Here is a 25,502-nt window from a genome sequence, read left to right on the forward strand (position 1 = left end):
ATCTAACCTAATACAATACTGGGTAATAAGAGTTTATAACTTGTGGGACCAGAGAGATGGCTCCATTTTTAAGAACACATTCTGTTCTTTCAGAAGACTTGTGTTTTGCAGCAAGTACCCATATGGGTCCTAACTGCTTGTAACTCCCCTTCCAAGACATCCTACCTACCCCCTCAAATGGCCTTTGCCCAGATGCAAGCCACATACTCAGGCATACACACATATACACAGGAATTTAAAAACATTTATCATACACATGTATCAATTACTCATTCATTAGTACATTCACTAAATATTATCTAAGTGATACCTGTGGAGAACTGGTTTGAGAAGCTGGCGATACAGCTGTAGTGGCATAGGTACTGGCCCATGTTACTCAGACTACAAAGTGGCGACTCTTAGCATTCTACTTAGTTATATAGCAAAGGGATTTCTTTCCTAGGTTACCTAGACTGCCCTTATTTATATTTTAGATAAAGAACTACATTGTAGAATATAGCAGCTTCTCGGTCTCTCTCAGCCTCACATTAAGCAGTGGTTTAATAATCTATTAGAACCCATTCTTTCAGCACAGCCTCCTGCTAATAGTCACTAGACTTTTCTCAAAACCTTCTAAAAACTGGGGCAAATTTTTGCTTATTATTACTGGCTAGTTTGATCTACACATGGACATTCTTTATATGACCTAGGAGTAAAAGATTTTATTTTTAAAAACTGTTGCATCCATGTCTGATTTAGTATAACAATAGCCCTATGAAATGCAGTTTCAAGTCTCAAATTCTAATGGAAGAGGAGAAGCTACAATTACCCAAAGTCCATAAGTTGGTCAGAGTCAGGTGGTTTAGAGGCAATGGTATTGAGGCTGCACCTCAGGGAACCCAGCTCCCAGGCTTCACTGTTATACAATATGGCAGACAGAGCCATAATATATTATAACCATGTTAGTACTAATAATGTCAGGATTTAACAATTTTATAATTGTTTTATAATCGTGGACTTTAGAAGGTGATAAGCCAGGAATACAGGAGGGAAGTATGTGCTAGGTGCAGGGAGGTTAAGAAGTCCCGTCATTGAGCTAGTCAAGGCATAACAAAACTAGCTGGTGTTTGTGTGAGTGTGTGTGTGTGTGTGTGCATGCGTGTATTTCATTCATGAATCCAGAGAGTTCTTAGGTAGGTGCAGCATGTGTGTGACCCGCTGGGAGCCAAAGCCATTTAACTAATTCACTGATACCGTGAACATTACATTTTTCATTACGTTTCTATCACACTTTTGCATATTGAATTCAGGGCTCCTTATGTTCCATTGTAACTGCAGCCCACAGTTCAGCCATCAAAGAATATTCTGAATGTGATATGATTTCCTTTTGTTCATTTGCTACGTGTTAATCCCATTATGAGAACACTTTTGGGGCAAAGCACAGAACTTTAAACATAGAACTTCCTGGCTATATCCTAACTCACACTTCTAACTTCCAGGGCTATTTATTAATTCTTGAGCAGCTTTTTCCTCCTCCAATGTTCCCATCTAGTTCATACTTTATTATCCCCAACAGGCTACTATAGGAAGTTTCTCACCCCACAAAATACATTATCATGGTCAAGATATATCTGTCCTTGATGCTACTTTATCAATCTGGCAATCCTATGTAAAAATACATAATACATCCCTGGCAAAGGAATTCTTACAAATACTGACTTTTAGTCATTTCCTCTAAGAACCAAGATTTGTTTTATAGTTTGTTTGTTTTTTTTAAAAAACAATCTATTGAGTCACTCATTATGGGAGTCTATCAGAAATCAAGTTAAAATTTTCAGTCAACGAGCTTTGCATTGAGTCTCCTTTCATAAGATGCGGGCAACTGTAGGTATCTCACACACATTAGGATCTTTTTCATTTCCATCATGGGTCACTCAAAAGCACACTAGGCACAAGCCCACACTGGTTAACTCCTTAAGGGGCTCCAAATGTGTCTGTTTCTTGTCTGCTACTGAGAGTTCATAAGGACACTTCCATGTCCTCCCTGGTTCCAGCTCCCAGCAGGCATTGCTATATATACTTTACAAAAGGAGAAGGGACCAAGAGTAGGAAAGGGAGTGGCAGTAACAAAAATAAACTCCACTGTCAGTGGTCCCCAGTGGGAGTAAAAGAGGCCACGATGCTCCAGCTCGATCTATCAATCTGGAAAAAAAAAGTTCAGAATGCTAACATTCACATATGGAAGAAAACATCTGTCTTTTTCGATGAGTTACCTCAATGATGGCTTCAAGCTCTATCCATTTACTTGCAAATTTCACTGTTCTTAAAAGCTGAATAATATCCTATTTTAAAAGTATATTAAGTTTTCATTATCCATTCATCAAATGATTAGAATCAAGGCTATTTCAAACTTCTGGCTATCAAGAGTAGAGCAGCTATGAACACAGATGAGCAAGTATTTCTATAGAAAAAATGTTAGCTTCGAGGTTTAAATATGTGTCTTTCAATCTGACCCACCCAGCAATGAAGTAGATTATAAGGGACCAGAGGTGAAGACTTTTCCTCCAAGGAAAGGGAGATAGAATATAACAATGAAGAGATAAATGAAAAACTAGGAGAACTAAATGGAAGGGAACTAAGAATGCAGGGTATATAGGAGAGAAGATGGGAAAGGACAACAAACACTAGAGGCATGTAGAAAAGCCATATGATATCCCACTACTCTAGAAGCTTCCTAAATATATACATATGTGAAATGCATCTAAATGGAGTCACCATATTGTAGAGAATATAGTGCCATAATGGCACCTTATGTCACCAAGTAAAACTTCTTTGGTGAGTTGTTAGCCCAAGGGGTCCCAGAGGCTTCCCCCAAACATCACAGACTATTGTCAAGACTATTGGTTGCTCCCCCCAACATGACAGTAAATCCTTCTTGCTGAAGGCACAATTTAGTTATGTCACCAACCATCAAGAAAGTAAGCTGGAGCACAACTAGCAGCTTTATCCCTATGGTGTAGCGTTTGTGGCATTGGAAGGAACTCTACATGCTACTGGAGGAGAAAACTAATGATCAGTCTGATTCAGTACCCAACTCTGAAAACTACAGCAGGAATGTCTCTGCAAGACATCTTGCTGTAATCGTGGCACAAATGTTATAGTACTTACCAATAATTTTTCATTGACTTTAACGCCTGGACCATGAGATGAAACCTGTGCCTGAAACTACTAATGTGGCTGCGAACCTTAGACTCAGTAGGACATAAGCTCTAGGTGAATTCTACTTCTTTTTTTTTTTTTCTGTGAAAGGATCATAGTAATAAAATGACTACAGATGACATATGCTGATGGTCACAGATCAGCACATCAAGTAATTATCATAAAAGAAGGCAGTTATTTTGAGGTGCACGATAATGAACACAGAGACCCACAACTGGACAGTGTAAAGAGTGAGCAACTTTGGAGTTTTTAGCCCTAATTGGGATGTCTTTTGAACAACCTTTTGCTCAAAGATCTACATAAAAGAAATGGAGAGTCTGTAAGAATCATAGATGATGGATGACTCCAAGGAAACAGCATCTTCCCCAAACAGTAGGACTGATGTATGTATAAGCACACAGTGACCGTGTGGCAGCATGCCTAGGACCTGCGAATGCTTAAACCAAGACAAAATCCCAGCACCAAGAAGGTGTGTGGATACAAACTTCCAGTCCAAAATAAGCAGCTATTTCCAATTGATGTCTGCTGGGAAAGAGAAGATCAGACTTTTCCAATGGAGTGTTGCTAGTTATATCAGCCACACTTCAGGGCAGAATCTATGTCCAGGTCAACATAAAGTAGATTCTGTGTTTTTGCTTTTGGGGAGGGGCTGCTTTCTGTTTCATATTTTTTTCTTGTTTTGATTTTCTGGGTCTTTTTTTTTTTTTTTTTTTTTTTTGGTTATGTTGCTATTGCTACTGTTGAACAATGTGAGAAAGAACATGAAGTTGGGTGACTAGGGAAGTGGGAAGGATCTGATAGAAATCCAGAGTGAGAGAGATTATTAGTATAATAAAAATATAACATATGAAAAAATAATGAAAAGATGCAAAATGCTGACCTCAAAGAACTACATAGTGTGGCTTTGGAATGAGGGTATGCAGAGGGGAAGCAGAAGAAACAGACACAAGCGTAGGCTAGGTTGTGAATTCCTCTGAAAAGCAAAGTGAAGTAGGCAGACAATGTGTCTAGGAGGTGGGCAAAGTGGGACATGAGATGGAGAAGTGGCATGACGGTACCTAGGCAGGAAAAGGAAGAGCCATGCAGAAACTACAGGTCACACAGGGCTCCTTAAGGATCTGGAGTGCCAAGGTAACTTCGAAATCTACAAGAAAAGGGCATATGGATACCCTACACTTCTTTCTACAAAATCAGAAAAACAATTATTTCAAACGTCTGGCTTTTGTGGAATGGGGAATGCTGTGACATAGTACTGGCCTCTAAGCTATATGGGACAATAAGCTGATGCTACTATGAATGGCTGGATTTCATCTAGGGCCAAAGCAAAGCAGGATGTGAGACCCTCTGCCCTCTTCACACTTACCTCCCCTTAATCTTTCTATCCTGGCAGACAATAGGGGAAAACTGGATGTGATGGTTTGTATATTCTTGGGCCAGGAAGTGGCACCATTTGGAGGTGTGGCCTTGTTGGAATAGGTGTGACCTGGTTGGAGTAGGTGTGTCACTGTGGGTGTGGGCATAAGATCCTCACTCTAGTTGCCTGGAAGTCAGTCTTCCACTAGCAGCCTTTGGATAAAGACATAGAACTCTCAGCTCCTCCTGCATCATGCCTGCCTGCCTGCATGCTGCCATGCTCCCACCTTGATGATAGTGGATTGAACCTGTAAGCCAGCCCCAATTAAATGTTGTTTTTATAAGACTTGCCTTGGTCATGGTGTCTGTTCACAGCAGCAAAACCCTAACTAAGACACTGGGCAATACCTACATTTATTTGCAATAAATATGACAGTAATGTTTGCATTGTCATGATTACATTCCAACCACCCCATCCTATTTATTCTTGGAGTCATCCCTGATACTATTTTGGCAGTTCTAATCTCTCATTATCCACACATTCAATCCCATTAACAGTTGGCTGTCGAATAGTCTATTAAGCATCCGTCTTAGAACAATGTAGAGAGTACTTTTTTTCCCCCTAGTTGCTTTTCTTATGGAAACATTATCAGCAATGCAAATTTTAATTTTTACGTTTCACATTCATGACCAAAGATTTTGGTTCTTTCAAAAAATTTCTGTAGCCATACATCCATGTGTTTCCAAAAAAATTGGAAAAGGAAGAAATACAGTTTTTAAATCTATGTTTTACCTTTTTCTTTTTGGGGGGGGGTTTGGTTTAAGTTATTGGCTTATAACTTTTTGCCCAGAAGTTTTCTTATTATTCTATTAAACAAAAGATTAAAGTATCTGCAACATTTTACTGCACACTCATTTTTAAATGGAGTGGGTCCTTTGGAAAGTCTTAGGACAGCTAACACTCCATGGAGCTCATGGCTAGGTGCACAAGGGTATCCGCGGAAGAAGGAATTCTAGGATGTATGCAGATGCTGAGGGCTTTAAGTTTATTCAGACAAATAAGTGCTCCATCAGTAAAAGTATTTTGATTCTATTTTCCTCTGGCATCAATGCCCTGAATTATCCTTGAAACTACAAACTATACTGCAGTCATTCTGGATTTCAAACTAAAAGTCAAGTACTTGGATAGCAACCCCTAAGTGTACAAGATACATGAGCCCTGCTATGGAAAAAACTGAAAGCATGCAAAGCATGGAGGAAACCCTGGAAAGATGCTGTCACTGACCCTTCTGCAGAGCTAACACTTAGGGCCCACAGTTCACCTGTCCCAGCAAATCCTATCTTCATCTTTGATCAAGTCCATTGATCAGTTCAGTATGTGTGGTAGGTTCTTCCTACTCTCTCCATTAGATTTTAGCTCTGTTGAGGCCAGACGAAGTTTTTTAGTAAACTTGATGAGTCTCTAAAATAAAAGATGGATTGGAACTTTGAGGTTCCATTTGGTGGCATCAACCAGAAATTTAAATAGTATCTTTCTCAGCTCTAAGTTTTAACGCCCATATTTTATGCATGTGGTCTATCTGTTTTAGTTGTAATATATTTGGATGATGGGGCACCACATCTGGGTAGGATATAATGGATCACGGGCTCAACACTGACTACTGTCGGAAAATCAGAAGGATATTTACAATATAGAGTATTTAATTTATAGCAGAGAAAGGACTTATGACCCCCCAACCCCAGCCCCACATTCATCGTTTTGGTCAGACATATCACATTTTTCTTTTATGCTTTCTCTCCTCACATTTCTCCATCCCACACGATGCAGGTTGAATGTTCAGAGGGATGCCGATTTGATGGAGCCATCACCAGCCCTCTAGGCTTTCCTCTTCGAGGCAGTGGTATACACCCTTCCAGTTCTACCTCTGACTGCTGAAGTGCAGTGCTTACTACTCCTCTCCCTATGCTTGGCTTCACGCTGATGGGAACTTGTGTGTTTATTTTAAAAATCGTTTTGCAACCCTTCACATTCCAGCTCTCAACGCAGCATGCCGTTGCCCAGCAACACTAACTGGGACGCTCCTCACAGGGGCTGCAACCAGAAGCTGCCAACAGCTAACAAGGCCACTGGAAATCATCATCTCACTCGTTCCTGAGTCAATTACCGGAATCCAATGAAGTGTAAGACCTTTAGAGACTCGAGCTGATGGCTTCGGTGCTCTTAGTTCTTTCCTCTATAGAAAGTATTCCATCAATGGCTACTCTCTGCTTCACATTTGGTCGCATTTTCTGCTGAAGATCGGCAACATGATCTTGGAAACCATGAATTGTTTCAACACAAGCATACAGAGGTTATCACACCCGTGCCTGCCTGACTCGAGATTTAAGGTAGCAACAAAAATACATTCCTGTCATAGAGTGTTTTCTATTTCCATTCCATGCTAACATCCTTTTAAGAAAGTTTTGTTTCTTAAAAAAAAAAAAAAATGAGTGCTTAACACAAAGAAAGGTAAAAGTCTTTAGGTAAGGAGTCTCCAGGAAGGTTCTGGAAGTTTTTAGAAGTGCTTTGGGCATTTCTATTATGCTCAGGGCTTGTACTTGGCTACTAAACATCTTTGTAGGCTTTCACATATATTTCACTAGAAGTTTGAGATTTAAACAGAGGATTCTGGTTTACAGGTTTAGGTGGAAGGTGATGGTGTGTATCTGTCCCTGGATCGCTGCCAGTTCTGGGATTGGTGGCTTTTAGGACAGATTTTGTGTTGCAAAAGGTTGAAGGTACAAGATCATTGAAATTGGTTAATAGCTAGGTTACTATGGTGCCATGGGCCATTGAATAAATGGATATAAATGCAAAGAAAAACATTAAGGATCTATTCTGAACCATATCTTGGTTCAGTATTTTAGAATTAAGACTTGGTGGGGGTGGGGGTAGGGAGGCGCTTCCAGGCTAATTAACTGTGCAGAAAATGATGATAGTAATAGTAAATAAGTTGGATTACACAAATAATTCCCCAAATGGCTACAGTCTAGAGCAATGGGTGATCCTGGTAAGAAAACGTTTTATTGCTAAATTAAACTATTTGGATACTTCAATCCTCTACCCTCTTCTAATTGAAGAATTGGGAAATATGGGTTAGAGAAGGGTAGGGAGCGTGGGGGGAGGAACTGTGTGAGGGAGGACAGGGAGGAGAGGGCAGTGATCAGGATGTAAAATGATAAATAAATGAATGGGAAAAACCTTTATAAGCATGAGTCAAAGCCTCAAAACTCACAGTTACTCATTATGATTCTACTAATTGTTCCCAAATCAAATCTTATGCCAAACTAAATTTACTTAAAATAAGATGGAGCTGGCTTCAGACTATCAATCATCATTGTTGTCATCATCATCATCATCACTACCACTATTGAATAGTTTTACTATGTAGCCCAAGTTGGTTTACAACAGCTGTTCCTCTGGCTTATAAGTGCGGAGACTACAGGAATGTGCCTCTATTATACTTAATATAACACATTATATTTAACAAGAGTAACTAAAACCCAAAGTTAGATCTGTTCTGAGATTCTGTTAAAAAGTAACATAATCAAAGAAGACTGTTCTTGGATCAGAATCACCAGAAGAGAGACTGTGCCACTCATAAAGGTTGATGAACCTTGCTTTGGAAAAGAGGTGATGGTTAGAATTGTTCCAGCAGTTTACTGAAGCATAGAGACATTTCTGGTCATTGTATTAGGCTTTAACTAATAGAACTTGAGCCCTTCTAATCCTGCATACTTTCTTTTTTTTTTTTTTTTTTTTTTTTTTTTTTTTTCCATTTTTTATTAGGTATTTAACTCATTTACATTTCCAATGCTATACCAAAAGTCCCCCATATCCACCCACCCCCACTCCCCTGCCCACCCACTCCCCCTTTTTGGCCCTGGAATTCCCCTGTACTGGGGCATATAAAGTTTGCAAGTCCAATGGGCCTCTCTTTCCAGTGATGGCCGACTAGGCCATCTTTTGATATATATGCAGCTAGAGTCAAGAGCTCCGGGGTACTGGTTAGCTCATAATGTTGTTCCACCTATAGGGTTGCAGATCCCTTTAGCTCCTTGGCTACTTTCTCTAGCTCCTCCATTGGGAGCCCTATGATCCATCCATTAGCTGACTGTGAGCATCCACTTCTGTGTTTGCTGGGCCCCGGCATAGTCTCACAAGAGACAGCTACATCTGCGTCCTTTCAATAAAATCTTGCTAGTGTATGCAATGGTGTCAGCGTTTGGATGCTGATTATGGGGTGGATCCCTGGATATGGCAGTCTCTACATGGTCCATCCTTTCATCTCAGCTCCAAACTCCGTCTCTGTAACTCCTTCCATGGGTGTTTTGTTCCCAAATCTAAGGAGGGGCATAGTGTCCACACTTCAGTCTTCATTCTCCTTGAGTTTCATGTGTTTAGCAAATTATATCTTATATCTTGGGTATCCTAGGTTTGGGGCTAATATCCACTTATCAGTGAATACATATTGTGTGAGTTTCTTTGTGAATGTGTTACCTCACTCAGGATGATGCCCTCCAGGTCCATCCATTTGGCTAGGAATTTCATAAATTCATTCTTTTTAATAGCTGAGTAGTACTCCATTGTGTAGATGTACCACATTTTCTGTATCCATTCCTCTGTTGAGGGGCATCTAGGTTCTTTCCAGCTTCTGGCTATTATAAATAAGGCTGCTATGAACATAGTGGAGCATGTGTCCTTCTTACCTGTTGGGGCATCTTCTGGATATACCTGCATACTTTCTATGCCTAGAAGAAACTGAAAATATTCTGAATAATTGTTCAGTGTATTGGTATACGCTAGGACAATCTAAGTGCTAGGTAAGATATCTTTTAGTTTTCTTAAATTATTATCTATGTTTTTGGACTATTCTCTTTTGTTATGTGGATAGAGGCAAAAATCAAATAATTACCATATTTGACCCTTTACTCAGACATCTACAATGGGTGTAGAAGCCATATTTCAGCTCAGCTATGTTGAGCACAATTTTCAATTTTTATTCAAATATTACACAAATATTTTATTATTGTGGGGACAAATAAACAACCAATTATAAAGAAATACAATATTAACCATCCTGATAAAATTTATGACCCTTTTCTCAAATGGCCATTTATTAGACAAAATCATACTAACCATATTGAACTTGAATTCCTGATAAATGAGTCCTTTCTTAGTGGGACAGACTTTCCCATCTTACCTCACTACATTAGGAACTATTGATGTACATAAAAACATATAAACTCACTCTACTGGACATTTTTTTTCAAATTATCACATACCACAGGCTCACAATTGTTAACTTTCCTTTTAACGAATACAATGAAAGGGTCTTCTAAAATTTAAACATGGTTCCAGAATTTTAAATTGAGGTCATTTAAAATGTTACCCACGCCTGCAAAAAAAAAAAAAAAAAAAAAAAAAAAAAAGAGGTTCTGACCTACATAACTCAATTCACTTTATCAACTGTGGCTGCACTCCTGGCACCCTGACAGCATTTTGAAGCACTTCTCTGGCTAGTCCCAGCACCTCTCTTGTGTCCTGTTCTGTCTGACAGTGGTGTTAATATGTTGACAAATCAATCTATTCATTAATATTCAGTAAGCTTGTGGGATCTGCATGCCTCATAAACTGTTACCACCCAGCTTAATTAGTAAGATGACAATTGTCTTTCTTTTGTTTCTCATACCATTGGATGTCTGGGTCTTATGTAACTAAAACTTACATTTGTGAGCTGATTTATTTATTTATTTTTGAACAAAATGTCGCGAAAGAAGGATCTAGGCTGGTTCCATTTCATGGCAAAGCACTATTTATGAACTATTTAGCATTCTGGAACACTGTTGGGTTCTGAAAGCATACCATGCGCTGATGATGCTCAGCATTTATTTAGCTTTTCTTTGTATTTGTACTGGCTGTATTTTCCAATTTGGGGGTAAAAACACACTTGAAGCCAATTTTATTTGAACTTATCAAGTTGAATGGCAAAAACTACTTTAAAATAAAATGTGAATGTTTTGATACATATAGTGGTATCTTACGGCTATTGGACATTCTGCAGTATCACATAATCTACCATATACAGCTGGAAACTGAGCTCAACTGGGAGGATACTTTAGAGCCCTGCCAATCAGAGGGAAAAAGAGGCATGGATATACAGTTGATGCTGGGAGGGCTCACTAGTGGGAAAAACCTGTTGTCACCAAATCAGCCCAATCTGATAATTAACTGATGCTGCAGTGAGGACAAGATTTGAAATCAGTGTAAGGGTATTTCCATTTTCTTCCTCATATTTATATATGTGGCATGTCAAGCCTTTCTCTTTGATCAGAATTTTTAATAATACCAACTAGTCATGTGACTCTAGGTCTGAGCAGCAACAACACTGCAGGTGGCCTGGGACTAGGTGCTCTTTCAGACTTCACCTGTGAACACAGAAAATGATCTTCTGTCTGCAGGGGTCAGGGTCTCCTTGTGAGACAATTTCCCAGGCTGGCTCTGTGTTGATTACTGCCTTTTCGCCTCCCTAATGGCATATGAGGGAGTATCAAAACTCAGAAGGAAAAAAAAAACAGTAATCTCTTCCCTGCCCATTACTAACCTTTCTCAAATGTAATGCACATCTCTAATTGACCACATCAATTTGATGATGACAATGCACTGTTACTTGAACAAATGCTTTCAAATTCCTCACTGCAAGGATGGTCTTATTCACTTAGTGAGGCAACTCACACTGAAGCAGACTACATCTCTCTTTATCAGCCTTGCAGCCCGCAGTGTCTGGTGATCCATATCACTTTCTCCTTCTAAGAATAACTCTGGCAAAAGCCAAAGCTGGAAAATCAAGTCATACAGATAAAGGGGCCACAGGACTTGTGCTATGATTCAGAGCAAATGAAAGGATATGGGGAAAAGAATTCCATCGAGAGTCCACTGGAAATCCTCCTTTGTGGGCACATGGCAGATGTAGAGTCATGGTGGTGTTCTCATTTACCCACTCACTATGACACTGTCATGACAGGTGTTACTGAGAAGAAAATGGAAACCCAGACCATGGTGGTGAGTAATATTTATATTAAAATACTACATATAGTTTATGTACAACTTTGAACAACTTTTAGACCATTTATGGCAGAATTATATTTATACAAACCCCCTAAACAAAAACAAAAACAAAACCCAGTCCTTAATTCATTTTTTTCAACACTTATTTTGGTCCGTGAGATTTTGTTTGCTTATTTTTGTTTCTGATTACTTTTAAAGTTATCACACACTCCAACAAAAATATTCAGGTCCATAAGGAAAATTAAAAATCAAAATAAAACCCCATCTTCTCAATACTTAGAAAACACCTATTTTCTCTATTTTTCTACTGATTTCCTATAAACTTCTAAGTGAAAGCATATTTACATATTTCTAAAATTTTATTTATTTATTTACTTTTATGTGAATTAGTATTTTTCTGGCATATACGTATGAGAACTATGTATGTGCCTCTTGCCCAGAGGCCAAAAGAGCACATCAGAATCCCTGGAAAGTAAGTTGCAGACCCTAGTGTGATGCCACCTGAGTTTTAGGAACTGAATGCAAGCTCAATGTAAGATTAGCCAGTGCTCTTAAGCTCTGAGCCATCTGTCTTTTATCCTCTCAAATTTTGATAACCCTGTGCTTCTTAAAGTTTGGCCCACGATGAGATAAATTCAGAAGAGCAGATTGATTGTCTTCAGAAATTGCTGTAGCTATTTTATACTGTTGTAGAGGAATTTTAATCTAGCGACATGGTTACTTTGGCAACCAATCCCATCCAAAGACCTTTGGAGTCTATATGATCCAGCAGAATGACGCACCTTTAATGCTTAATGGCTGGAATATAGACGTGCCTTCAGAACACACCATTAATCAGAAACAGTGTAAGTAAAGTTAGTTTGTAGAAGAAATCAGCATGTTTGAAAGTGACAAACAATAGAAGGACAAAGTAAAAAATGAGAGAAAGAATTGAGAGACTGAAGCAGAGATAGGATATCCCCAACTCTCAAGAGAACACACAGGAAAGAGAGGCTGCTAATGAGCAGCACGGAGTGAGGCAGAAGGGGAGGGCAGTCCAGTTGCATTCAGATGAGTTCATTTGTGAGTTTTGTTCACTTTGTTCAGTTACTGCAGTGTAGGCCAGCATAGACAGTTGAAGCCAAAGAGTAAGAAGGAGCAAGAAAATTAGAACTAACTTCCAGAGTTAGTTTGAGGTCAAGCAGAACAATTCAGTCAGAAGCCAAGAGAAGCCAGATTGAATCTGTCATTTAAAGGAGGAGTTTTGAGTCAGAAGAGTTGAGTTGAACCAGTCAGCCAGATTACAATTAAGACGTCCTTAATTTAAAGGTTATCTACAGCCATTAACGAACAGCACAATGTGAGTAATTTATATACATTTGCTGTTACTTTTTAAAATCTGGGAATAACCCTCTTTCCAAGCAGCCTACTGGATACAACCCCTCCTCTCTATACTGATGCTCATGCCAAGGATAATTTAAGCATAACGGTGATGGTAAATCTTTTACTCCACATTTTCTGAACTGCTTAAAATCATGTCACGTGGGTCAGCTTCACTTCCCTTCACATCTTCTTGTGTTGCCTTAGATTTTATGTTTCTTAACTTTTGAAAAACCACCCAGTCTTTTTTTTTTTTAATCTCTATTCATAGACTGAGTCTCACCTGTAGCATTCTGATTCTCTCAGCAATATCAGGAATCACTCTGATAATATACCAGATGTGACAAGCACAGAGAGTTCTGTGTCTGCTCTGTTGTGAACTTTTAAAAATGTAATGGAAGGAGGGGCATACAACTGTCTGTAGCTTCACACGGACATTTAGAAGTTATTTAAGTGACAGTGAACTTCCCTTTTCATATGACGAAGTATACTTAGCAAGTGATCATTTAAAAATAGTTCATGGGTCCTGGTCATTCCAAGAGTGGATTTGAGGTAATAGGGTGGATATGCTTATCCCTAACAAAACTGGACTGAGCTAAAGCTCAGGTGATAGTGAGGCCATGTCTAATTGCCATTGTAGTGATGGATACACTAGGTAACGATAAGGACAACTCAGCCAGGAGAAGTGATGAAATGAAGTACACCATCACGAATAGTATGCTTTAGAATGAGAGAACACGATAAACTCTATTCCTGTTGGGAGACTTTCTTCTATGTACAGTGGCTTATCATCTCGATTCATTCTGTTCATGGGCTTCCTTTGTATATGATACATGTATTTAGTTACATTTATATAAGTCATATGACTTTTTATGTATCTATGTATGTGGTGCACATGTGTGCAAGTGTTCATATATGAGAGGATCCATTTGGAGGTCCAAGGTTGAGGTCAGGAATCTTCCATGGTTTCCCTCAACCTTATTCATTGATTTAGGGTCTCTCAATTGGACTAAGAACTCACTGACATGGCTAGTCTAGCTGGCCAGTTTGTCTGGGAGATCTTATTTCTGTCTTCAGAGCTGGACCACCAAGCACAACTGCAGTTCTCACATTTGCATGGCAATCTTTCTCCACTGATACACCACTCCAGCCTCAGTAACATTTAACTTCAGACTTTTACTTCACATTAGCTAAAGCCAAATAAATACATTTAATAGTGCTGTCACAAATAACTATAGTAAAATATATGTATAAACTCATATATACATAAGAGATAGATAGATACATGGACTGGTGATAGATGGGTAGATATGAGATAGTCTGGAAAGAGGCCTGAATATACAATATGATAAAGGCATTTAAATGACTACAGAGTTCTGTCAATCACTGCATTTCTAGTACAATCTCATCTAGCATGCACAATATCCTAGGCAGCAATTTATATCATCATATTTTAATTAAAAAACTGAGTATGTGATAAGTAATTTGACTGAAGTTAGCATAATTGTATACATACCACTGTCTGTCGACTAAATTAATCTGAAGTACAATTTCCCCATACATTTAGAGATTTAAATATTGTACTGCTAAAATAGTGAAAACATAATAAAAGTAAATACAATAGGATAGATAATCTCTTAAAGGAGGATCAAGAGGCTGGAAGTGTTGTGGATAGAAAAATCTAGCCAATCAGTAAAAGTATCTACTTCAAAGTTAAGGGCTGATATATGAATTCGTGCATGGTAAGCATGCTCAGTGTGTAGCTCTATGGCAGATTCTATTTAAGTGTGAGCTAGTCTTATGTCTTCACTTCAGTTTGTTTACATGTGCTGTGCTATTTCCCACTTTCCAAAAAATATATGATCACACACACACACACACACACACACACATACATACACACACACACACACACACACACCATACCCAAATCCTGTTTTCCCACCTATTAATGCCTTTCTGTTTGATTTTGGCTTTAGCTCAGGATCTCTTTTCTTTCTTTATTCTTTTTTTTCTTTGTTTTCTGCAGTTGCTTCCTTTCTTTTTCTTAGTCAACTTTAGCAACTCTGGGGGATAACTGAGTGATCACTCCAAGGGTATGATGGGACAGGAGCAGAGATAATTGGTACCCAATTCAAAGACTGTCTCCATAATATGCTAACTTCCATTTGAGACCAGTTATAGCAGTCAGGAGCTGATAAGCTTGGACAAGCAGGGGCAGAATTAGGACCACAAGAAAGATAACCTGAGAAGAAAGTTACCATAAAATAAAGCAGCTTTGAGAGAGTGGGAAAACAAAATGTGGGTTGCAGGAACCAGCTCAATCTGAGGTTTATGTTTTATATTCCCCAATTGAGGTTCAATACACTATCTTATTTTCTTGCTGTAGGTTTGTTTTTTGAAAGTTCTGTTGTTAAAGAAAGTCCTAAAGAATTTAAAAAGAGAAGTTTGCATATAGTTTCTGAATTTACTGAGTCTGTTTTTTGTTTACCAGTGATACCAACTGCTTATCTTAGGGTTCAGTAGTACTCTTACTTAAATTTCACAAGCTTGGATGGACCTATCCTAGCTTGTGTAGATGCCTCTAAGACTTTATTTCATTCAGTCTTCATCACTACCTGTCTTAGTTAGGGTTACTATTGTTCTTATGAATCACCATGACTAAAAGCAACTTTGGGGGGGGGTGTTTATTACACTTACAGTTCCATATATCTGTTCATGACCAAAAACAGTGAAGGCAGGAACTCAAGCAGGGTAGGAACCTATAGGCAGGAGCTGATGCAGAGGCCATGGAAGGGTACTACTTACTCTCTTGATCCCTGTGGTTTAGCCTTTTGTTTTCCTTCTTCTTTTAAATAGAACCTAGGACTATCTGCTGAGGGATGGCCTGATCCACTGGTCAACAGGTTAGCCTACTGTCCAATCTTGGGGATGCATTTTTTTTCAATTAGTGTTTCCACTTCTCATATGAGTCTAGCATGCATTGACATGAACTTAGCAACACATTATCTTATCATGTAGGTAGGAATCATGACCCCATTTTACAGATAATGTCATGAAGTAAAAATGGCAAACAATGATAGGTTATAGAGTCAATCTGAACTGTAGCTCAGATACTAGATTGCTGACCTTTTGCTGTTGTAATCATGACATTGCCTTGCTTCTCACTTCACAGTATCTGGATTTTCAGTGATTGTGATGTGGCTTGAAGAATCATGAGACTTCTTAATGGTCTAATATAGTTGTGTTCACCATACCAAGTTCTAGTTTTCTTGTATGTTTGTCAGTTTCAATATGCTTTAAATTACTAGTCTCACTGAAGATTCTAATCAGGGAATTGTTTACTTTCAGTAAGACAGTGGGAAAGAATGCCTTGTGACACTTCAACTGATATTGTGACACAAATTAGGTTTTTATTTTCTTTACTCAACCATAAGTCATTGAGGCACAGAAATAACTCATTGGCCATCCAGACCTCAGTAAGCATTTAGTATAGCTCTAGGGCTTCTCCATCAAGGAAAGACCAGGAGCAGGCATGGGCATGGGGGCCAGTTTATTCCTGAGTTGATGCTCAGTCTTTTCGGAGAAAAAGAGTTTCCTTTTTCCACCTGGGCTGGTATTACTATCTCCTGGCCTGGGTGATAGGAAATCTTCTGAGCTTGGCCCAGTCAAATAAAATGTGTATTTCTTGGTCAACTACAAATGGATTTTGAATTATTCTAGATAATTCCCTTTACTAAAATGTCTCAGATTATCTTTTCCATTCTTCAGTGATAAGTTAGTTCTACATCTCTTTTGATAATGCAGCTCTGACTAACTAAACTCTAGTGAATCTCCATTCTCTAAATTTGGAGACTGTGAATTTAAATTTAGCTGAAAATGCAAGAAAATAAATGACCATCTCTGCAAATGCATAACTCATTACCCTAGCTACATTTGCTTCAGAAACACATTTTTATATTCTATTCTGACCAATACTGTGGGTATAAACTGGGATTTCCTAATTACTGTTTTTTTTTTTAAACCATTAATACCTATGTCTTTATCTTCTGCTCCCATTGATAAAAACAGGAAAATGTCTGATTGGTGTTAGGGAAGGAATTTTTTCATTTGCATCTGACAACAGCATAAAGGTAGCATGGGGTAACCTTGTCTAACTGGCAATGTTTTCTAACAAGAAACATGTTCACTGGAAAAGAATTACGATTACACTTCAGTTTCCCCTTTTCTAATTCCTTAATTTGTTAACCATAAACCACAGATCTTTTGTAGGCAGTCCAGAGTCCTTTAAGATATATCCATCTAACTATAACTTACAAGAAAATAAGGGTATGTTAAAGGTTTTGGCTAATGGTAACAACCACTAAAGCTAGAACAATGGAGTTAGTCCTTGCCATTTAACACCATCAGTATCAAAGGACTCATCTATTTTCAGCAGTTTACCTACAGTCTTCCCATGTCTGTACTAATGTATTCATTAATTAATAGATATCAGTATGAGGGCTATCTATGAATATGTCATCCTATATAAATGGTGAAATCTGAATACTTACTATGAACTTTGAACTACACCCAGGTTGACCAAGAATCCAGGGTTAGTGGCCAGCCAAGCATGCTTAGACTGCCTGTGAGTTCTGGCCCTGCCACTCACTAGCTTTGGGTGATTTGGATGCCTGGTATCACTTGTTACACTTAGTTTTTATGATACATATTTAAAAACAACACCTATCTTTATAGGATTTTAATGAGAATTAAATGGACTCCAAAGGATATTGACTGAAGAACTACTTTTAAAACATTGAACTCATCATATCCTCTGGCCCACCAGCCACTTCCATTTAAAGTAAGACTATTCCATTAAGAGGAGACAAGTATGGATTAACAAGAATATAAATTTAAATACTGTAAGACTGCCAAGGTACCCTATTCTAAAGGAATCATCACACATACGTATGTTCTCATACTGAACAACAGCAGAGCCCTAACAGTTCTAGAAAGTGGCAAAATAAAATATTCATTCTCCGTTGCCACACAAAGTAAGACAGGAGAGAAAGTGCTTAGAATATTAATGGATACAGTATGATAATAAAAATGTCAATGTCATAACTTGTGTTGGTAAGACTTCAAAAAAAGCATAATTTAAAACCCCAGTAAAGACTCACTGCTGTCACATCCATGACAACATGCCCAATGGGAACAATTCTTCTTGGCTGTTTCACTTTCTTTTTAGCATAAACGTCCCATTTCTTTACTGGTAAACACACATTTCATCAAAAGACATTTTAGAGTTTGATTTTTGTTACTGCTTAACCCACTTTTAAACAATTTTTTTTTTTGCTTGCTTCTACGCCAGTGAGTGAAATGAGAATTTTTTCACATTAATAATTAAAATGCAATCGAATGCCCAATATTTAAGATTGAAGTCAATGCCACCTCTGGAGTGAGGGGATTACCTTCATGAGAAATCTCCTTCCACGGGTTGGGTGGATACATGAAGGCTGCATTCTGGATCTGATCATGGATATCTTCATCTTCATTAAAAGGGAAGGTACCACTCAGGCTCACATAGATGATGACCCCAACAGACCACATGTCCAGAGAGCGGTTATAGCCCTTGTTCCTCAGAACTTCAGGTGCCAGGTATGCTGGGGTACCCACCACTGACCTCCTAAAAGACTTCTCTCCAATGATCCGGGCAAAACCAAAATCACAGAGCTTCACCTGTTGACAGTAAGATTCTGTTCAAACAGTGAGTTTGTATTTACATTACATCAATTCTGCCAGAGTACAAATGTATTCTACAGATCTCAATTGTGCCTGGTAGAAAGAAATGCTACTTTCTACCCTCTAATTTTGAAGACAGTAGTTTATATAAGAAGATAAATCTGGGTTTTCATTTATGAAAGTATTCTGAAAACTCCTTCCTATCCCAAATATCAAAAGATTAATATGGAAATAAAACATGATCCACTCTGAGAATTGCTCAGTAGGTAGGAAATCATGCACACTGGCTATGGCGACCTTATCCCAGAGACTTATTTAAGTGAAGATGAGGTAGAAAGATGACTCAAGAAATCTATGGTGACTATCAAAATTAGCTCCATATTGGCCAGCAGGCAGGACCTGAATGTGTTAGCACAGCAAAGCCAGACACTCAACCTGGCAAAGGTCCCTAGAAAAAGGTCCAGTTTTTTCCTACCCATGTGTGTAAGAAAGGGAAGCTTGCCCCTGTCCCCAGCCTCAGAAGGTGGTCAGCATCTCTGGGATCCTGAGGTATCCTCAGTGTCCAGGCCATGTTTTCAACACAGGGTGGGGGTCCACCTTTGCCCATGCAGCCCAACAGCAGATAGAGAAAGCACGGGTGAGTATTAGCAGAACAGCTTCATGAGGCATGAGTGACACGGTGTGGTCCAGGAACAGAAGGCAGCGAGGGACGGGAAATGCTCAGGGGAGACTTCCAACAATTCCGGGTTTAAGGAGGGGAAATAGGTGCAGGGAGGTTGCCTGGAGCCAGCTTTCAAGCTGATTTTCTGCTGAAGGTGGCTCTGTACTTGCCTGAGGGAAAGGGTCGGCTGATGCCAGCAACACATTTTCTGGCTTGAGGTCACAGTGAACGATGTTTTTAAAATGAAGATGTCGCAAAGCCACTAGTATCTGTAAAGAAGAGAATCATCTAAGTAACTCGGTTTTATGATATTACTAATTCATTTCAGGATATATAGCTAATTTCAAGGTATTACTGAAATGAAATGCGACATAAACGTGAAATATCAAGAGACCCCGTGATGACCATTCTCAACCGTGTATGTTCAAGATACTCAGCTAGTCTATAGTTAACACAGCACGTTGCTAGGGAAAAAATCCATGGAATAAGTAGCATACTCTCCCGTGGTATTATATAGCAGCAAACACGCGTATAGAGAAAGAAACTCACCACAAGGTACAGAAATTACTGCTTTAATTATCTGCATTGAACTCGGTCTAAGCCATGGTACTATTAAAACTTCAAGACTAGCTTTAATGCTTAGGTCAGCTTAAATGCTACTAATTTGGTATGCTGGACTCCGCATGACAAAAATGTAAGTAAGATGATATACTTCACCCTTGCAGTCTTTTCTAGTGTAGTTTAGATCACAAAGCGAGACCAACCAACAAGGCTAGAGAGCTATAGTTAAACAGTGATAACATCTGATATTGAACACTGGGTGTTTTTTTTTTCCCCTGTCTCTAATTGATTTCTTACCTGAGTAATTAAAAACTTCGTTATGTGTTCTGGCAACCTGCCCTTTTCACTTGACAAGATCATCTCCAGCATGTCTCCATGGAGTTTTTCCATAACAACAAACACTCTTTCAGGCGTCTCAAACATACACTCCAAATTTACAACACCAGGGTGATGAAGGTTCTATTAAAGATAAATAAAGCACTTGAAGAAAATGAGTTTTTTGATACTGTTTGGCAAGCTCACTGATTACATGAAACTGTTGAAGCTTAAAGCTTGGAGAAACCAACACTTAAGATTCTTAGCACCTCCAAATTCCACATGTGCCGCCTTATATTTTTGAAATTCTAATGTTTCCAAAAAATATATCTTTATTATCTATGCATAGTGAAGTTATTTCTATACCGAAAAAACTAAGTTCTAGCATGGTGAATTGCTAATTAGGTTTTAATTAGAATACTGTATTGAGATATGTATAATTTCTTAGGATCATCTCCAATATTAAGCATATTGTCTTAAAAACCATACTAGGGCACAGCTACATGATTTATATTTAATGCAGAAGAGATACAATTTATACATGGAGTGCACATGACTGACTGAAGGGACATCTCAAGCAGGATCTGCCAGACTTGTTTGGCCCCACAAGCTGTTGTAGGAGGCAGAAGCTGTTACAGAGTGAAGATCACTATGAGTAGGTGAGCCCCCGGTTGGTCAAAACAACACACTATGCAGGGGTCCTTCATGGCTTAACCATATGATAAATGTTGGCACAACAGAGTAGTGGGTAGCCATGGAAGGCTACATTGTGCCTGATATGCTGTCACATACAATTCCTCTGAGTATTATTCCCTCTTTGATGTTTAAATTTCAGTGATGTTCTGGCAAAACTAAAGCCTTTAGTTAACTGACTTTTACGTATTTTTATACAAAACAACAAAATCCTAAAAGCACACAGAAATGGCATACTTTATCTGTATTTCAATGTGAAACAATAATATCAACATAACACATCATAAACAAAATTAACAACCCAAGCAACACAGGAAGAAACCAATGGGCACAGAAGAAGCCACAAGATGTTTGTGCAGAAGTTCTGATTCTCCACAAAGTTGCCATGTGCACCATCCTATCTAAGCATATAATTACTTTCTCTATTTCATCTAACTATGCTTTTCTGCAGTGTTTTGGGAAACCTGGGTTCCTTAAAGCTCTGTTTCTGGGTGAGGAACAGGTACAATGAAAAATAAAAGAGAGACAAACAGCAATGCACTTTGCTAGGTGAGTAATCTGAAGGAATGTGTCAATCTGTAAGCATCCCTACCTAAGCTTCTTTTTTTTTATTTATTAATGAAATTTATTAACTCTAACATTTCCTGCCAGAGAAACTTCCATATGTACAAATCAGCATCAAGTCTCCAGCAAAGACCTTTGGTTACAGGACTATGCCCTCAGCACCACAGAACAAGCACTCACCCTAGCTGCAAAGGTAAAACAAGTCTTGTAAAAAACAAAAACCCCATTGCTCTTGAACCTGGCCTCTTTATAGCATCCGAGAAAAATCCTTTTATTCTACATTTTCTTTCCTCTTGGCCAGCTTCTAAAATAGCGCTGGGGAAAAAGGACAAAAAACAAACAAACAAACAAACAAACAAAAAAAAACGTTGCTTATAGCTTCTTAAACTACACAAGTTCTTAGTGGTTTAAATAACCCTCCACTGACAGATCATTTCTTCCTTTCCCTATTCCAAACCATGGCTTTAACAGACCTATGCTCAGGGCGGGGCTTAGTATATGTAACATAGTCTGGAAAGATTCCCAAAACGTCTCAGGACAGAAATATGGAACAGGTTACTAAGGTTTTTCTGCCATCGGCTTTGTGGCCTGTTCATTGCAAACTCAGAAGGACTCTACAAGTGGCCACTATTAAGTATTTTTACAAAACGGACTAAGGGACGTTTTGCTATTTCTCTAGAAATGGCCTTAGGCGTAGATAAATATACAGATTTCAAAGAAGCAGCTTATTCAAGACAATATCCAAGTAAAGGCCACATATACCGAACTGGAAAGGACATTTTTAGAAATATAAACTCATGTTTCCACTGCCCTTGGCTTTCATTTTACAACAGTCTACTGCTTCCTAGGTTTCCTAAAGAATGCATTAAGTGACAGCTGAAAACTCTTCCCCAAAGTCAGCACTTTCTTCTAAACAGCTGAGGACAGGGTCTTACACTATGTCCTAGTCTGGCTTAGAATTGACTATGTAACTCTGGCCAGCTTCGCAGCCATGACAATCCTCTTGCCACACTCTTCTTAGTGCTAGGATTATAGGTGTGAGCTACCATGCCCAGTTATTTTTTTCTAGATAATTTATAATGTATTGTTGAGACAAGGTAATACTTCCTCATGGATTGATTTTATTATGGTCCCACTGAGCTAAATGATCAAATCTTTTATGTCTGATGAGAAAATAATGTAGCCGGGCAGTGGTGGCACATGCTTTTAAACCCAGGATTTGGGAGGCAGAGGCAGGTGGATTTCTGAGTTCGAGGCCAGCCTGGTCTACAGAGTGAGCTCCAGGACAGCCAGGGATACACAGAGAAACCGTGTCTCAACAAAAAAAAAATGTATATAAAGGAGCAGGTCTACCTTATTTACCCAAGCTCCTACATAATATTCTTTGAAATATTTATTTAGCCTGGAGAATAGATTATTTAAAAAGTATAAATAGGGAAAAAATCAATCTTTTATCTCCCTGTATAATCAATGCCACACATACAATTTTTAATTATGGAACACGTGGTAATTAATTAATACCTAGATACATTCCAACCAAGTCCATGTGACTTGATCAGTGTTATTTTTTAATATAAACATGAATAGATCTGGAAAGTCTTCTTCCTGATGTCCCATGACATTGACTTTGAAAATGACTGAACACTGCCACAGCAAAGGACAGTAGCCTACAGGAAGAGTCCCTTGCTAACTTCTGACGTTTGCAGCAGGAATTCAGAGCATGCATTTCACAGCAGAGCCACATTCTGCAGGATTCTGACCATCTGTTTGTTGGAGTTCAGTAATTTAATTTTCAGGAAATGAAACATTTGGTCAAGCACTGGGAAAATGGTGCCCTTTCACACATTGTAGACTATGACATCTCTATGGAGGGAACGTAAGGGCTTTCGAAAGCTGGGAGGAAATGCCATTTGGAGAGAAAACAAGAATCTCTTTGACCTAAGGCTCCTAGAAAGTTATGTGCAGTGAAAGGATTCCCATTCCTAGAAGCAAGGCATGTTATGAGGACATGAATTAACTAAGCTGCACTTTTGGTTTCCATGTGTGCACTACATTTCATATACATTCGCCTGCATAGTGCTACCTCAGCATTTCTTCTTTAATGATAATGGGGTTGCTTTCTTTTATAACCAGAGTATTTATTGCTGATATTATGTTGTGATAAGCTATCACTACCATGCTGTCACCTTCTCTCTTCTGCACTATTCTATTCAAACATATAGGGGCAAGAGATAAGTGAATAAAAGAAATTAGATTGAACATAGCATTCAACATTTTAGGAGCAGAGCATTTCTGTGAGGGCTTCTGACTATTTCATTGGAAGGCTATATGATTCAGTTCATACTGCAATAGGAAAAACTAAAACATGACAAATTCAGACAAAGGATTCAAAACAGCATGGTGAACCAAAGGAGGGACAACCCACTGCATAGAAGAGATCAGGAGTGTGAGGTGTAATTGTTAAAGGTATTGGACTGACTATTTTTCCGCCCTTTCTCAGAGTTGAGAAAAATCACAGCATTCTATCCATTTTCCAATTAAAGTCTCTAACAATTTCTGCTCTATTTAGTAGTCCCAGAAGTCATAATCACCTAAGGCTGTATGAAAAGGAAATGACTTATAATGCCTTGATAGAGATGGAAAAGTTATTTTGTGGGGAAAAGTATGAAATGCTGGTTAAAAATGGTATCCACATTGATTGGAAGCTCGCTTGATTTTCAGAAACTTATAACCACCTGTCTTTTGGAACATATATTCATTGAAAAAATCCCCAGCAATGAACCAGTGTCTTTCTACCCAAATTTGCCATCTTTATCGTCTTTTGGTATCCAATGAATTCCTGAGGCCCAGTAGCTGAGGGTTACTCTAAAAACAGACTTGTTCCTTTCTCTGAATAATATACTGTACTTTACAACTAAGGCCCACTCCTTCTCTCCATCGGATCCCCTAGCCTTTATCCTCATCATTGTACCTAGCTTTTACTCTTACATATTCCCTTAATCTACTGCTATGTTAATAGATCTTGTTTTGGGATTGTTGTCCTTCAAGGTAATCATGAAAAGAGTGATACTCTGGTTTCCCAAGGTGATTCTGGTTTATAAGGTGATCATCACTAGCATCGAGAATACCTGCTTCCTTTCGGCAAAGCATAGCAAACCCATCAGTCCCTGTTTGCTTTCATCTCCCAGCTCACCACTTCTCTTGGAGAATCTGCTCTTCTCCACATACTACACCCTGCTTTTCCTTCCCCAGCATAAACACCTATTATTCCCTCAGCCTACATGAGACCATTGGTTTGGTACAAACTCAGTTGTTGGAAAGCTTTCATTGACTCCTGGTAAGTTGGATCCCTCTCCATTTTCCCGAAAGTTTGGTACAATCTTCTTTTATAGCATTTATATTACCTTGTTATTGACTTCATTTCTCTACCAATAAGAGAGCAATCTCCTTACTGTCCATACTTAATCAACTGAGCTCTCTGCCTAGCATCTGGGATATATTTGATGTTATTGAAAAATGAACCTGTGTACTGCCTGACTTTATTATTACTTGAATAATATTCCTTATGATATAAATGATTTTATTTTAGGTATGCTAATATATATGTAATATTTGGTGATAATATACTGCCATCAAATTATATACAGTGATTTCTTATCTGTAGAAAACATTCATTGTCAACTCACTGAATTATTGTTAGTAAGCAACTTCTAGATTTACATAATGAAATGCTACTTAATGCATTTTTTTAAATTACAAAAACTAATTCTATAGATTCAAATGTCAGAAATGCTATTGCTAAGATGTGTTCCAAATGATTTACCTAATAGCAAGGATATGATGAAGCCAGTATCATTTACTTTCTAGGGATCAGCCCTCAAAATATGGCAGTTTTGACACCTGTTTGAAGAATTTCATTTTCTTTCTTAGGAACAAACCCAGTTTTCCCTCTCATCTAGATGATGT

General features: G+C 38.5%; 1 protein-coding gene across 22 annotated transcripts in view; it reads right to left on the reverse strand.

Moving 5' to 3' along the window:
- The window catches only part of Prkd1 (protein kinase D1), a 308,046-nt gene that overhangs the window by 4,815 nt on the left and 277,729 nt on the right, over positions 1–25,502 (reverse strand). For 5 of the 22 annotated variants that reach the window (XM_006515586.2, XM_011244017.1, XM_006515590.4 and 2 more), the window contains 3 exons: positions 20,262–20,423; positions 19,574–19,672; positions 18,472–18,739 (listed from right to left, as the gene is read on the reverse strand). In XM_006515586.2, coding sequence (XP_006515649.1) covers positions 18,472–18,739; positions 19,574–19,672; positions 20,262–20,423 — 529 coding nt within the window. Of the gene's footprint in view, positions 1–4,256; positions 4,343–4,561; positions 4,765–6,355; positions 6,864–9,091; positions 11,622–18,471; positions 18,740–19,573; positions 19,673–20,261; positions 20,424–25,502 lie in introns of those variants that run through there. The other 17 variants (NR_168537.1, XM_006515591.2, XR_001780431.2 and 14 more) reach the window with 16 other exon arrangements.

Source organism: Mus musculus, chromosome 12 (genome assembly GCF_000001635.26).
Source record: "Mus musculus strain C57BL/6J chromosome 12, GRCm38.p6 C57BL/6J".
NCBI classification, from domain to species: Eukaryota; Metazoa; Chordata; class Mammalia; order Rodentia; family Muridae; genus Mus; species Mus musculus.